At 37.8% G+C, this 15544-nt stretch overlaps 1 protein-coding gene across 13 annotated transcripts in view; it reads left to right on the top strand.

Annotated features, from left to right (window-relative positions):
* Positions 1 to 15544, top strand: part of ZMYND11 (zinc finger MYND-type containing 11) — a 126849-nt gene that overhangs the window by 104861 nt on the left and 6444 nt on the right. For 12 of the 13 annotated variants that reach the window (XM_082619813.1, XM_082619810.1, XM_082619807.1 and 9 more), the window contains 8 exons: positions 915 to 1002; positions 1552 to 1607; positions 2754 to 2831; positions 3706 to 3824; positions 8355 to 8562; positions 8950 to 9018; positions 9818 to 10090; positions 10411 to 10596. In XM_082619813.1, coding sequence (XP_082475939.1) covers positions 915 to 1002; positions 1552 to 1607; positions 2754 to 2831; positions 3706 to 3824; positions 8355 to 8562; positions 8950 to 9018; positions 9818 to 10090; positions 10411 to 10596 — 1077 coding nt within the window. The remainder of the gene's footprint in view (positions 1 to 914; positions 1003 to 1551; positions 1608 to 2753; positions 2832 to 3705; positions 3825 to 8354; positions 8563 to 8949; positions 9019 to 9817; positions 10091 to 10410; positions 10597 to 15544) is intronic. The other variant, XM_082619804.1, reaches the window with a different exon arrangement.

Below are 15544 nucleotides of genomic sequence, written 5' to 3'. Positions count from 1 at the left end.
CCCTGCCCTCTCCCTGTGTGGCCCCTCCCCACGTTCTGCAGTCTGATCCTGTTGGGTCCATGGAGCACACTGGCTGGGCTGATGGTGCCTTGTTAGCAAGTGCTGACCTTGAGCAGAAGCACCATAAAGAAAATGAAGAGGAAGACATGATTTTCATGCTTTCAGGAGCTTACAGTCCAGACCAAAATACAAGCTATGATGGTGCTTGGGGACTGCGGGGTGCGGTTGTCCCCACCTGGGTATAGGCAGGTAGCCTGGGAGCGCTGCACAATGCCAGGGCCTGAGCACCTGCGAGCCCAAGGCCATGAGAAGTTCAGGGTGGAGTTCAGATATCAATATTCGTAAAAGAGCCCTGTGACCCTTGATGCCAGACAGAACCATCATTGCCTTGGTGCATAGAGGACCTCCTAGGACTTTAAAATTGTTCATACATCAGCACCTAATCCCAATTCAGAATTATACCGTATCTTCTTTGTGATAACGGTAAACTGTCACAGAGGCTAACAGCTCTTTCCTCTTTCAATTTTTATTCTCTTGAGTTATAAAAATAGTAGATACATAGTTAGGGTCTCATCAACCCCGCTGACCAAAGCTTTCGTTATTTACAGTGCTTAGTGGCAGCTTTTGTTATTACAGAATGAGGTGTTCACACTGCAGCGTTCATACTAGTAAATAAATATCGGGGACAACGTGGCTGCAGGATGTGGGCTCTGCACACTTCACCATCCTGTAATAGTCTAACTGCAGATGGAGTTGTGGGTTTCTTTTACGTACATTCTGTCAGTACCATGGGACACAGGAGTAGTCGTAATGCCATTCTGGAAAATCCGCCTGTTTCCTACACTCTAACGCTGTAATGCCGACAGGTGTTTTCACCATTAACCCTTTGTCATTTTGTTGTTTTCCCTCTGCAGAAAGTGAACGAAGGGAAGTACCGAAGTTACGAAGAGTTCAAAGCTGATGCTCAGTTGCTTCTTCACAACACAGTGATTTTCTATGGAGGTTGAATATTTTTTGGTTTTTTCTTTTGTGTAGTTTTTTAAATTCATACCATATACATTCCATGTCGAGAAATATCTTTTATAAAATAGTACATTAAAACAATACCTGAATGGTCTGTAAGTAAGTAATAATGTTAGGGTTTAAACTTAAAAATATTTAGTAATGCAGTTATAGCTTATAGAATTGACTGGCCAAAAGCAGAACTCTAGTTACACTAAATAATATTCATAGTTTTATATATAAACTTAGTTGAAAGGCTTTTTATAAGCACTTTGATTACTTTTGATTTTCCGCATTAATATGCCCTCATTCAAAAGTAATGAAAGAGGTCCCTCTGTACCTAGAGTATTATGTTATATTGGATATAAAATTAAAGCTGCTGATAGCATTTTCTTTTACTGCCTTAATTTTATTTTAAATATACGTTTTTGTTTTAAATGGTATGTGTCCACTTTTGTTAAAAATGAAAGAAAATTTAAACGGCTGTATTAATTTTGATAGTCTTGTGTTTCTAGATCACTGGTAATAGATACCTGTCTTTAATTACAGCAGACAGTGAGCAAGCTGACATAGCAAGGATGCTCTATAAAGACACATGTCATGAGGTACTATCCATGCCTAATAACTAAACTCTTGCTATATTCCACATTAATCTATTTCAGAATTCCACTCTGATATGTACATTTTAATTTTGCCATTTTCTTTAAATATAATTTTATTTCCATGTATGACATACATGGGAAATAACACAAACAGGGGGAAGAATTCTGGCAGAACTATTTTCAGAGAAATCCTGGGAGTTAGATTTAGTTACTAAGTAACTTCTACTAGTTAGAAGAAAAGGAAACTTTGTTTTCTCCTCTTTAACTACCCTAAAGAGTATTAGTTATATAACTACATGTAAATGTGCTGCACTGGGCAGGCACTCAATAAACATTACCCTCTGTGAATGAAAGGTTCAAATTTGAGTTCTTACTACACTATACAGGCAAAAAAGCATCCAAACAACAGCATTCATATTTATACAATAAATGAAATATATATTTAGGGAAGGATTTTTTGGGTGGTCTCTCTTATTTGAAACACTCATCTATAACCATACTATCTTTGCAAAAGTGTCTCAATTTATATAAAAAGTTTTGTTTCTTGATTCCATTTCAAATATGACTTTTTAAAAATTCGTTAAACATGTTTATTGAGTGTCTACTATGTGCTGTGTTAGGAGGAATAAAATGGGGATCAGGATGCTGGCTTCCTGCTCATACAGTTGTATTCTGAAGAGGGAGACTCAAGAAAAGGACAGACAAAATAGGTTTCTTTACAAGTTACAAAAAAATGTTATGAAAGAAAATAACACTAAGACAGAGAATGAGGCAAAGTAGGGACTGCTTTTATTGGTAGTGGATATTTTATATGGGTAGATCAAGAGACATTTCTGGGGAAATAGCCTTTAATCTGAGTGCTGAACTGGAAAGGTGTCAGTGAGGCTGGGGAAGCAGAGGTCAGATGCAGTGGCCCCCTAAGGAATCTGTCCTCTATTCCAAGTGCAATCTGGGACCTTCGGGAGGTTCCAAGAGGAAAGTGGCAGGCTCTTCTGGTATTATTCATTGGAAAATTAGAATTTTAAGCCTAAGGAACAAAACTGGAGACTGTATACATGAAAGAGAATGTTAATTTGCATGGATCTATTTTATATAGTTTTATGCATGTGTGTATTTTATGTAGGCTAAATAGTTGATTTTCTTTTTCAGCTGGATGAATTACAACTTTGCAAGAATTGCTTCTATTTATCAAATGCTCGTCCTGACAATTGGTTCTGCTATCCTTGTGTATGTAAAATTTTTGAGATTTTTTTTTTAACCTCTTAAGTGTCTGATGTCTTACTCTAAGGAAGTTTATTTCCAATTTGCTTGAAGATTATAATCCTTCTAAATATTTTTCTTTGTGTCATAGTATGTATGGTTTTAATGAGTATAAAAACTGAAACATGGGGAAAACAACTTGGGATCAGTATCCATTTCTGACTTTAAAATGAGGATCCTCAAGAGTAGGAATAAACATTGAATCCCTTAATACATAAAGTAAAAATTTGCTTTTCTTCTCATTCTCTCACAAGAAATCTAATTCTTTATATATACTTATACCTGTGTGATTTCCCCTAAAATGGCATGATTTCAAGGAGTGTTCTAGGGGCAGTCGCCCACCCCTGGCCATGGTGTAAGAGCCTACCTGAGAGCCCCTACTCTCCAAGACATTAATGTGCTCCTCAGTCACTTGAGGGTCTCATTAAAATTTGCATCTCCGACTTGATAGATCGGGAGGAGGGCCTAAAATTCTCCCATTTCTTATAGGCTCCCAGGGTTGGACTGTATTTCATGAAGCAAAGTTAGGGTGTTCTGTTTGCCACTGTTACACTGTTGGCTTCATTCCAGATGCCACAGGCTATAAAGAGATTCTTTTTACTGTCTTTTCTGCGAAATGAAGGTCCACATTGCTTATGCAAATTTTAATTTTTTTGGTGTTTTTCTTAGAGGCAAAATCAGTCAATCCTGGGGTGGGGGTAAGTTCTGTGTGCTTAGGAGTTAGAAAAAAATATATTTTCAAAATAATGGATTATGCTTGACTGAGTAGTTCAGTATTAATGATATTCTTGTATTTAATACTTTAAAAGTAGTATGACAAGGTAAAACATTTTATTTCCAGATACCTAATCATGAACTGGTTTGGGCTAAAATGAAAGGTTTTGGATTCTGGCCGGCCAAAGTCATGCAGAAAGAGGACAATCAGGTTGACGTCCGCTTCTTCGGTCACCACCACCAGAGGTAATCATGTGCAGCCATCACCCTTGGGCCTCCAGGAGTTGTGGGGGGTGCCCAGTCCTGCTTTACCAGTGCTTTGTGGGCTTTGCCATTAGAAACTGTGGGAACTGTGTTTCATTTTATTTTTTTATAAATTTATTGTATTTATTTATTTTTGGCTGCATTGGGTCTTTGATGCTGCATGCGGGCTTTCTCTAGTTGCAGAGAGCGGGGGCTACTCTTTGTTTCGGTGCATGGGCTTCTCCTTGCGGTGGCTTCTCGTTGCAGAGCACAGGCTCTAGGCGTGCGGGCTTCAGTAGTTGTGGCTCACGGGCTCAGTAGTTGTGGCATGCGGGCTCAGAAGTTATGGTGCACGGGCTCAGTTGCTCCGCAGCATGTGGGATCTTCCCGGACCAGGGCTCAAGCCCGTGTCCCCTGCGTTGGCAGGTGGATTCTTAACCACTGTGCCACCAGGGAAGCTCTGAAGTGTATTTTAAATTAAAAAACAGATCAGCACATAACTTGACTGGGCACCTAACAGTGCTTTCTATACATGGTATCTCTAGGTGTATTTCAGATAATGGTTACTAAACAGGACAGTTTCAGTAGTTGACACTGTTGGGTTCAGAAGCGTGTTAATGGTGGGATTGAATCCGTATTAGGAGTTAAGTGGAAGGCTTCTCAGGATGTGTTCATTGCATAGAATTGTAATATCATTACGGTAGTTTCAACCGTACTTTCAATGTTCTGTCAAAGCCATAGACAAAAATAATCAACTCAGGAGTACAGGAGAGTGTTGATGTTATGATCTAAGAATGTACATGAGGGAAAATTTTGACTTAGTTTTTTTAATTTCATTAAATAAACAGTTAATTTAGAAAAATGAAGAATTCAGTTATTTTTAAAAACCATACTACTAGATGAGAACAATCTGATAATCAGAATTTTCCTATATTTTCTTTTTTCACTAATTTTAAAACAACTTTATAGTATCTTCAACCGTGAGTGGTATTTTATTAATAATATGAGTGAGTTTGTTTTATATCATTCAGTATATACTGTGCCGAAAATATTTTAAAAGAATATTTGAGCTGATTTACTTGGGTCCTTAGAGTAAGTTTGTCATCTGAAGAGGGAATTAAAACAGAAAATTACATTTCCAGAGTCTTTTTCCCCCAGACTTCTTATTTCTTGGAAGATTTTATCTAAAAAAATTATGGACAGATGGGACTCTGAGGACTTTATTTTAGAAAATAAAAGATCTACAATTTTACTATAAATACAGTTTTACTATGAATCTTTTTCTTTTTTGCGGTACGCGGGCTTCTCACTGTTGTGGCCTCTCCCGTTGCGGAGCACAGGCTCCGGACGCGCAGGCTCAGCGGCCATGGCTCACGGGCCCAGCTGCTCCACGGCATGTGGGATCTTCCCGGACCAGGGCACAAACCCGCGTCCCCTGCATCGGCAGGCAGACTCTCAACCACTGCGCCACCAGGGAAGCCCTACTATGAATCTTTTTCATTTGCTTTTCCTGGTTACAATATACCAGCAAGATATTTCAAGTGAATGATGGGGACATACCTTAAAAATGATACTCTAGGGCTTCCCTGGTGGGAAGTTTTCATTAATAAATACTTTTTTCATTTTTCATTTCATTAATAAATACATTTTCATTTTTTCATTAATAAATACTTTTTAAAAACTATTGTAAACATTTTTTAGGGTGCCATTCAGTGGTATTAAATACCACATTGTTATGCAGAGATCACCATGAATAAATACAATAAATATTCTTTAGCCATTTTATCATGTCTCTACACTTAGGTGGGAGAAAAAAAATTTCAGCAAATAAATGATTTTGGACTAGTCCCTCTGTATGCTCACACCAGAACATGCTGCTCCCTCCCTAGACCCTGAACCCTGAGCAGGTTGTAATGTTCAGGGAGCAGATGCCTGTGGCCCTGGTAAGTACAGGCAGGGTTTTCATAGGGTATGCAGGGTTCTGCCTGTCAGAGGAAAAAAAGTAGCTGATAGGGTCTGACTGTCAGCAGGGCTAAATCTTTCTGCTGCGTGTAGTTGGAGGGAGCAATGGCACAGGGAAGAAAGAAGGGGGGCATTTTGGGTTCATTTGCCATCATATCACTGAGCCATTTTATTGTGCATATATTCAGAGAATTCCGGATTGACAGATGTGTAGGTAGAGCCAGATTCGATTTTACCTCTTTTTATTAAACTTACTGTAAATTTTGGGGTGCAGTTTGCCTTTTATTTTTAGTGTAGGTCAGATTGCATGCTCAATGATACTCTTTAAAACTGAAATCTGATTATCTACAATAATGGAGATGATTAAGAGAGAATAGGAATGTTTTTATGAATTGCATTGAGCCTTAAGTCTCATGTTAAGAATAGATTCAGGGCTTCCCTGGTGGCGCAGTGGTTGAGAGTCCACCTGCCGATGCAGGGGACACAGGTTCGTGCCCCGGTCCAGGAAGATCCCACATGCCGCGGAGCGGCTAGGCCCGTGAGCCATGGCCGCTGAGCCTGTGCGTCCGGAGCCTGTGCTCCGCAACAGGAGAGGCCACAACAGTGAGAGGCCCGCATACCGCAAAAAAAAAAAAAAAAAAAGAATAGATTCAGTTGATTAAATCAGTAGATTAAATTCAGTAGATTAAAGGCAGTGGCCATGTATGTAGAAGTGCCAACCTAATAATTAGACACAGCGAGGACCCTCACTGGGTTCCAGCTGGTAGTAGATAAATTGAATAAATTCAGTAGATTCAATAGATTCAATAGACTAAATATATCCAAGGGGATAAGATTCTCTCCTAGGTCACAAGTTGATTCCAGGTAGTCAGCACTGCTTATAACAGAAATCTCTCTCAAAAAGCATACTGGTTTTAAAAAGTGTTTTAACACTTTTATTGATTGACTGGTATGTAATAGGTGCTCAATAAATGTTTGTTGACTGAAAGAGTAAATGTAATATAAATACGAGATCTAATGGAAAGGAACTCTTCCACAAGCACAATTTTATTTGCACTCTTTTTCAAAGTGTAGTTTACTTTGGTTTCTAATAAAGCACTGTCAGATGACACTGTTAATGTAATATTTATAAATAAGTTCAAATTTAACAATTTCAGTTATCATTACCATATAACTATGGATTATTATATATTTAAAATGTGCTTTTAAATTCTAAAGCAAACAGCTTAGTTTGTACAAGCAAATTAGAAGTCTACATTTTTGGCTTTAGGCACATGTGCCGGGATTCGGTAAGATCCCTTCAGAACAGTCATAGGTCTAGTATTTCTGAAACTCCTAATAAGACTGAAAAGAGCAAATCTGTGTATTCATAGTGCTGGATCCCAGCCTGTACCCTGTGCTCTAGAAAATGTCTTACTAACTGTGGCTCACATGTCCTTATATTTTCTTATTTCATTTGTGACATCCCTTCTGCCTAGAAGCCCTCCCCTCATATGGTCCCGTTTAAATCTTACTCCTCCTTCAAGATGGAGCCCAAATGAAACCTGTGACCACTCACAGCCAAATGAAACCTTCTTCCTCTCCAGAGTACCCCAGAGTCACCTCAACTCTGTGCTGCACTGTTTTATCATTGTTTCTCAGTTAAAGGTAGTGGCAATGTATATAGAAGTGCCAACCTAATAAATTAGGTGCAGTTGCGGACCCTCACTGGGTTCCAGCTGCTAATTAATAGCTTTCCTTAACCCCATTTTTGGCAGCATCTCTGCCAGCTGTCAAATGAGGCGCGAACAGTCATAGGTCCCACGCACTGTATGCTTTGTGGTGCCTTCCACTGGCACACGGTAAGCCCTGGTTGAGTTGGATACTAATTTAAGTCCAGTCAAGCAATTAGCACCCAGGAAAATTTTCTTAAATTTCTAGCATTCTTCCCAATAGAACCAAATGTAGTTTTAGATCAACTTATGTGTCCGCAGTTGAGTACTTGGTTGCTGAATGATACAGTTTTCCATTTGTTAGTCATGGTTCATCTGATGAATAGGGATGTAATGACTTACTAGATAATAGTTGTTAGATGCCCTCATTTTGTATGTAAGTGTCTCATAAAAATTTCTGGGCATTTACAAATGATTCTATAGTTCTAACATGCAAATAGCTAGATTTTGAATAATTTACAGTATTCAAAACAATGAGATATTGAACATTTTAAAAAGAGCTGTGAATCACTCCCATTCTGAGAACTTCGCTTTGATGACTGTGAAAAACAAATGTCACTTCACCTATTTTCTACTTGGTAAGAGTTTTTATTCAAGCCACAAATTGTACTTAACAATTGGTAGAGTTTCTCCCATTTTGGAAATTTCTTCTTCTTTTTTTTTGATGTGGACCATTTTTAAAGTCTTTATCGAATTTGTTACAATATTGCTTCTGTTTTATGTTTTGGGTTTTTGGCCACGAGACATGTGGAATCTTAGCTCCCCATGTGTTGGAAGGCAAAGTCTCAACCACTGGACGGCCAGGGAAGTCCCTCCCATTTTGGAAATTTCTAACCATCCCTTTCAATGTTGTTCACAGGGCCTGGATTCCTTCTGAAAACATACAGGACATCACAGTCAACGTTCACCGGCTGCATGTTAAGCGCAGTATGGGCTGGAAGAAGGCCTGTGATGAGCTGGAGCTGCATCAGCGCTTCCTTCGTGAAGGGAGGTTTTGGAAGTCTAAGAATGAGGACCGAGGGGAGGAGGAGGCAGAATCCAGCATCTCCTCTACCAGTAATGAGCAGGTGAGAGGCGCCAGTGAGAGCCTGTCGGCTCTTGTTCTGAATGTGCAGGTGTCAGCACACACTCCTCACTGGAATGAGCAGATTCTGACTTTTCTTCTTCCTTTCGTGTAACATTTGTAAAGTGCTCTGCGAAAGAAACCAGAACCAGTTCCAATACACGGAAGCCACCACCAACCCTGATCCTGACTCTACCAGCACATTAGCTCTTTCAAGCCCTCGGCCCAGAGGAATCATTCTGTGAGTGCCAACCACGTGGTCTTGAAAGAGCTAATGCGAAAGGGAACAAGTGCTCACCCCTGACCTGTGGGTCCCCTGGCTAGTCTTAGCAGCAGAGAAGTGTTTCATAGTGTCGGGAATAATGTGCTGTTACTTTTATGATGCCCACAGCTAAAGGTCACTCAAGAACCGAGAACAAAGAAAGGACGACGTAATCAAAGTGTGGAACCCAAAAAAGAAGTAAGTTGCCTGCCTTGCAGTGTCCAGGTGGCAATTGAAACAGGAAATATTTTCACAGTTGTGATCAAGGCAGTGCTCCTCACAGGTCCTTGCGAAAAGCATTGCTGTCAGTCAACCTGTAGCAACCAAGTTGGACCGAGTCTTCCCACTGTTCCCGTCATAGACGAACACACAGGAGCTGCAAGTCTCCTTACCAGTGAAACAGCAGGGACCACGGCTGGCTAAGTGGGAGGGCACTTTGTTGTATTTTCTAGAACTCTGATATTTTCTCATAGCACTAATAAAAAACAACGTGTTTATCCAACAAATCAATGAGGCCAACATTTAAAAACTGGAGGAAACTATGGCTGAGCTCAGCCTTTTAAAATTATATAATCCATGCATATTTTAAAATCAGGGGTAAATATGGGCAAAATCCTAACACATATTCAGTGAGAAGTGGTTTAGGATATTTGTTAAAGAATCTAAACCAAAGAAATGACTATAAATTGATAATGATTTTGTATGATAAATTTTTTTATTTAGTCTGTTTTGAAAACAAAAACCATAATATTGATATGTAATTGTAAATGAAGTTCCTGTTTAGAATTATTGTACCTACTAATTGCATGTGTTTTAAATTTTTAAAAATTAATTTATTTTTAATTGTGGTAAAATACACAAAACAATTTTCCATTTTCTTACATGGTTTTTGAACTGCAGGTTTTTATATGGCTATTTATGTGTATCACTCTGTTCTTCTCCTAATAGAGCTTGCTCTTGAACTAGTGAATTCTATAGCACTTTCCTTATCCTTTAGGAACCAGAGCCTGAAACAGAAGCAGTAAGTTCCAGCCAGGAAATCCCCACGATGCCTCAGCCAATCGAAAAAGTTTCTGTATCAACTCAGACCAAGAAGTTAAGTGCCTCTTCACCAAGAATGCTGCATCGAAGCACCCAGACCACCAGTGACGGAGTGTGTCAAAGCATGTGCCACGACAAATACACCAAAATTTTCAATGACTTTAAAGACCGAATGAAGTCTGATCACAAGCGAGAAACTGAAAGAGTTGTACGAGAAGCTCTAGAAAAGGTAACGCAGCCTCCACCGCCAGTGTTGCCTTCAGACATCTGGGCAGGATAAGTGAATAGTCTTCCTATTGTGGTTTAGCTTCTGTCACTTAGGCATCAACCAGGTAGCTACTTTTTAAAACTAGGAGTATAATAAAATATCTTTTTATAATATTTTAATTAACAGTAGCACTTTTCTCATCTCAAATATTTTATAGCCCTTAATGAAATAAAGGCGAGAGGTACATCAGTTAAGTAGAAACTATGTATTAAGGTTTTGCTTAATGGTCTGTGTAAATTATGAGCTGACATATTGTGGGTTAACTTTTTTTTTCATTTCAGCTGCGTTCTGAAATGGAAGAAGAAAAAAGACAAGCTGTAAATAAAGCTGTAGCAAATATGCAGGGTGAGATAGACAGAAAATGTAAGCAAGTAAAGGAAAAGTGTAAAGAAGAATTTGTAGAAGAAATCAAGAAGCTAGCAACACAGCACAAACAACTAATTTCTCAGACCAAGAAGAAGCAGTGGGTAAATACCACTATTTTCTTAGAATCTGATTTCTGAAAAATATACCATAGGTATGATGAAAATTAATTCAGAAAGATATATGTGGCATATGCAAAAATTACTCCTGAAATAAGATCTGATGTGAAATTGTCAACTTTAATTAACTTAAAAAAATTTTTTTAAACTTCAGATCCCACATTACTGAGTATTGCTCAGGATTATTTTGTTAAATTGAGATTATGATACTTTGGGACATAACATATTTAGTATAACTGATTTATATAACTTTTCCATCTATGCAAGTATTTTATTTTGATAAGTGGGCTGGCCCTGACTTTTGCTGGTAACTCCTGACAGGTAATATCTAACTTGTAAAATTGTAAATGTAAGTATCGTAATAGCAAACTAAGGATTTTCAGATTTTACTGCACTTAACATTTATACATTAGGTTCTAGTAAAGAAATCGATTACTTTTACTTTATGATAGTAACATCTCACAGGTCTCTTAACTTAACTGAAAAACTGACAGATGTTCATTTTTTATTATGCCCTGTTTGTGACTCCTATCTTCCGCCCAGATCAGCAGCTTCTGAGCATACAGATGTTTCTCTGCCAACTGACTGAGCTATGTGGACAAAGTTTTGTTCCCCAAAGCTCATAACTTGCTTTTAATTTTGATGAATTACTGTATGAAGTTTTGTGATTCTTCATTTGATCCAGACTACATTCTGAAAAGAGTCTTTAAATATATGTAAATGTTTCATGAGGGGAAATAAACATTTTAAAATTTTTGATGAAGATTTGACAAGAAGGAAAAGAGAAACAGATATAACTTAGAAGGAAAAACAGATGAATGATGAAATATAAATATCACTAGATGGAATTATTAAGGTGTGCTCAAGATCTTATGAGGCAGAATGCCCCAACACCATGTCTATAATTCTGTCTTCATGCAAAGATGAGAGAAAGCTAGAAAGTAGACACTAGACTTATAAGGGGAAGTTCCCATAAGTTTACTCATGAATCAAGGAAATGGGAAGAGGTGGCTAAAATAAAGAATTATAATACTGCTTTTTATAACAGTTTACTATTGATGAAATAGCTGAATTATTATATCTATTTATTTGATTCCACATATAAATGATACCATGCGATATTTGACTTATTTTACTTAGCATAATACCCTTGAGGCCCATCCATGTCACAAAGGGCAGCATTTCCTTCCTAACTCGTGGCTGAATAACCTTCCTGTGTGTGTGTGTGTGTGTGTGTGTGTGTGTGTGAGTGTAGTAATATATATACATACATGCACACTACGTTTTCCTTATTCCGTTCATCCATTGATGGACATGTAGGTTGTATATAGATATCTTGCCTATTGTGAATATACTTCAGTGAACGTTGGAGCACAGATATCTTTTCGATAACCTGTTTTTATTTCCTTTGGGTAAATACCCAGAAATGGAATTGCTGGATAGTATGGTAGTTTTATTTTTAACTTTTTGAGGAACCTCCGTACTATTTTCCATCGTGGCTGCACCAATTTACATTCCCACCAACAGTGCACAAGGGTTCCTTCCCCTTTTCTCCACATCCTTACCAACACTTGTCTTTTTTTATGATGGCCATTCTAACAGTTGTGAGGTGATATATCACTGATACTGATTAGCATTTCCCTGGTGATTGGTGATTTTGAGCTGTTTTTATGTATCTGTTGGCCATTTGTATATCTTCTTTGGAAAAATATCAATTCAGGTCCTCTGCCTATTTTTTGATTGGGTTATTGGGAGTTTTTTTTTCCACTGAGTTGTATGAGTTCTTTATGTATTTTGGATATTAATCTCTTATGGGATATGTGGTTTGCAAATATTTTTTTCCTATTCCAAGGTTGCTGTTTTATTTTGTTGATGGTTCTCTTTCCTGTGCGGAAGCTTTTTAGTTTGATGTAGCTCCACTTTTTATTTTTACTTTTGTGGCCTTTGCTTTTGGTGTCAAACAAAAAAAATATCATTGCCGAGACCAATGTCCAGGAGCTTACCCACTATGTTTTCTTCTAGGAGTTTTATGGTTTCAGGTCTTGCGTTAAAGTCTTTAATCCATTTTGAGTTGATTTTTGTGTATGGTGTAAGATAGTGGTCCAGTTTCATTCTTTTGCATGTCATTGCCCAAGTTTTCTCAATACCACTCATTGAAGAGACTGTCCTTTCCCCATTGTATACTCTTGGCTCCTTTGTCATAAATTATACAGACCATGTTTGCATAAGTTTATTTCTGGGCTCTCTATTCCATTAATCTATGTGTCTGTTTTTATGCCAAACCATACTGCTTTTATTTATACCCATTTTTTTGGATAAGGAATTTGAGGCTTATGAGATTACACAGAGTGACTAGAAACCTGGTCGGTAGAGCTGGTACTCACCCTCTTAAGCTACTTCTGCTCGTATATCGTTTCTAGTAGTCTGGTAAAAGATTTAGAATTATTCTTGTATTATAGTTATTCTTGTATTATAGTTAAATCTTACATTATTGTAAGAAGCAGTACAGTACTGTAGGACAAGAGAGTATGTAGGTATGTCAGATACCCAAAAAGTGGATGTTAAGATGGCATACAATCAAGAGAAACATAGTAAGAATGATACATCCTTTAAATATATTCACAAAGAAAGGCAGAAATACAAAATGAATGCATTATGTAATAGAAGGGATGGTGCTGCCTGAAGTATTATTTGAGGATGAGGAAACTAAGAAGTTAAATAAACTTGGTCTGAACTCACTTGATTAATTAGCACAGATCTAAGATTCAAACCCAAATCTGACTATTACAGCTACTTCCAAAATTAAAACATGCTATCCACACTTTTTAAATAGTAACCTCACTGAAGTCACAATTGCTGACATAGTAAAATCACAGGAAATATACCAGAGTACTACTGACATTTGGACCAAAAAATTGGGGACACTTCTGTGCACTGTAGGATGTTTAGCAGCAGCTAAGCCTCTATCCCCACCCCCTGAGTGATGACAATCAAAACTTCTCCAGACGTTGCCCCATAAGATGAAGGCTGAGAATTAACCACTGGTTTTAGACCATAAGTGACCTTGATAATAGCGTATTCAGTGGCAAGGCACAGGTGAAAGACTGCAGTGGGCTTAAAAAAGAGGGGAAGAGAATAATCTGAAATAACAAGTGTAGGTAATTCTTCCAAGATGTTTGGGAAGGGGAGGAGAAAAATGGGGGTGGTAGATGGAAAGAAATATGAGGTGAAGAGCCTTTTTAAACAACTGTGGTAAAATAAATTTACTGTCTTAATCGTTTTTAAGTTTACAGTTCAGTGCTATTAAATACACTCATGTTGTGCAACGTCACTGCCATCTTATTCCCATAACTTCTTTCACCCTGTAAAACTGAAACTCTTTACCTATTAAACAGTCACTCCCTGTTCTCCCCTCCCCCAGCCCCTGGTAACTACCATTCTACATTGTATCTGTGACTGTGACTACTGTTGGCACCTCTTTATAAGTGGATCACACAGTCTTTTTAGGACTGGCTGATTTAACTTAGCATAATGGCACCAAGTTTCATCCATGTTGCAGTGTATTGCAGAAGTTTCTCCCCTTTTAAGGCTGAATAGTACTCCAGTGCATGTATATACCACGTTTTTGCTTATCCATTTACCCACTGATGGTCACTTGGGTTACTTTCATGGTTTAGCTATTGTGAATAATGCTTCTATAAACATGGGTGTACAAATATCTCTTTGAGATCCTGCTTTCAGTTCTTTTGGGCATATACCCAGAGTGGAATCGCATGGTTATATGGTAATTATATTTTAAAGTTTTTGAGGAACCACCGTGCTGTTTTTCACAGCAGTTGTACCATTTTACATTCCCACATGACAATGCACCAGGGTTCCAATTTCTCTACATCCCCACCAACTCTTGTTTTATTTTGATAGTACTCATACAAATAGGTGTGAGGTGGTGTTTCACTGTAGTTTTGATATGCATTTCCCTAATGACTGGTGATGTTGAGCATCTTTTCATGTGATTATTGGCATTCCTGTATCTTTGATAAATGTCTATTCAAGTCCTTTGCCCATTTTTTGAGTTGAGTCTTAGGAGTTCTCCATATATTCTGGATATTAATCCCTTTTCAGATTCATGATTTGCAAATATTTTCTCCCATTCTGTGGGTTGCTTTTTTATTCTATGGATAATTTTCATAAAGTGCCATTTGTCGGTTTTTTTTCTTTGTTAACTGTGCCTTTGGTGTCATATCCAAAAATTCATTGCCAAATCCAGTGTCATGAAGTTTTTGTCCTTTGTTTTCTTCTAAGAGATTTATTGTCTTAGATCTTACAATAAGATCTTAGAATTATGTCCTTGACCCATTTTGAGTTAATTTTTGTATATGGTGTTAGGTAAGGGTCCAACTTCATTCTTTTGTACGTGGATATCCAGATTTTCCAGCATCCTTCGTTGAAAAGACTATCTGTTCCCCATTAAACGGTCTTGGCACCCTCATCAAAAAACAGTTGACCATATATATGTTTATTTCTGTGCTCTCTATTCTGTTCCATTGGTCTGTATGTCTGTCTTTATGCCAGTACTTCACAGGTTGGATTAATGTAGCTTTGTAGTAAGTACTGAAATCAGGATGTATAATTCCTCCAGATTTGTTTTATTTTTTCAAGATTGTTTTGGCTATTTGGGGGTCCCTTGAGGTTCCATATGAAAATTTGGGTGGGTTTTTCAATTTCTACTAAAAATGTCACTGGGAGTTTGATAGGGATTGCATTGAATCTTCAGATCACTTTCAGTAGTATTGACATTTTAACAATATTAAGTCTTCCAATTCATGAACATGGCATGTGTTTCCATTTATTTATGTTGTCTTTAATTTCTTTCAGTTCTCATGGTACAAGTCTTTCACCTCCTTGGTTAAGTTAATTCATAAGCATTTTGGTT

This window comes from Mesoplodon mirus (genome assembly GCF_964341445.2).
Source record: "Mesoplodon mirus genome assembly, chromosome: 4".
Taxonomy (NCBI): Eukaryota; Metazoa; Chordata; class Mammalia; order Artiodactyla; family Ziphiidae; genus Mesoplodon; species Mesoplodon mirus.
Note: the sequence above shows the minus strand (reverse complement) of the source record. Positions and strands in the feature narration are given on the sequence as shown.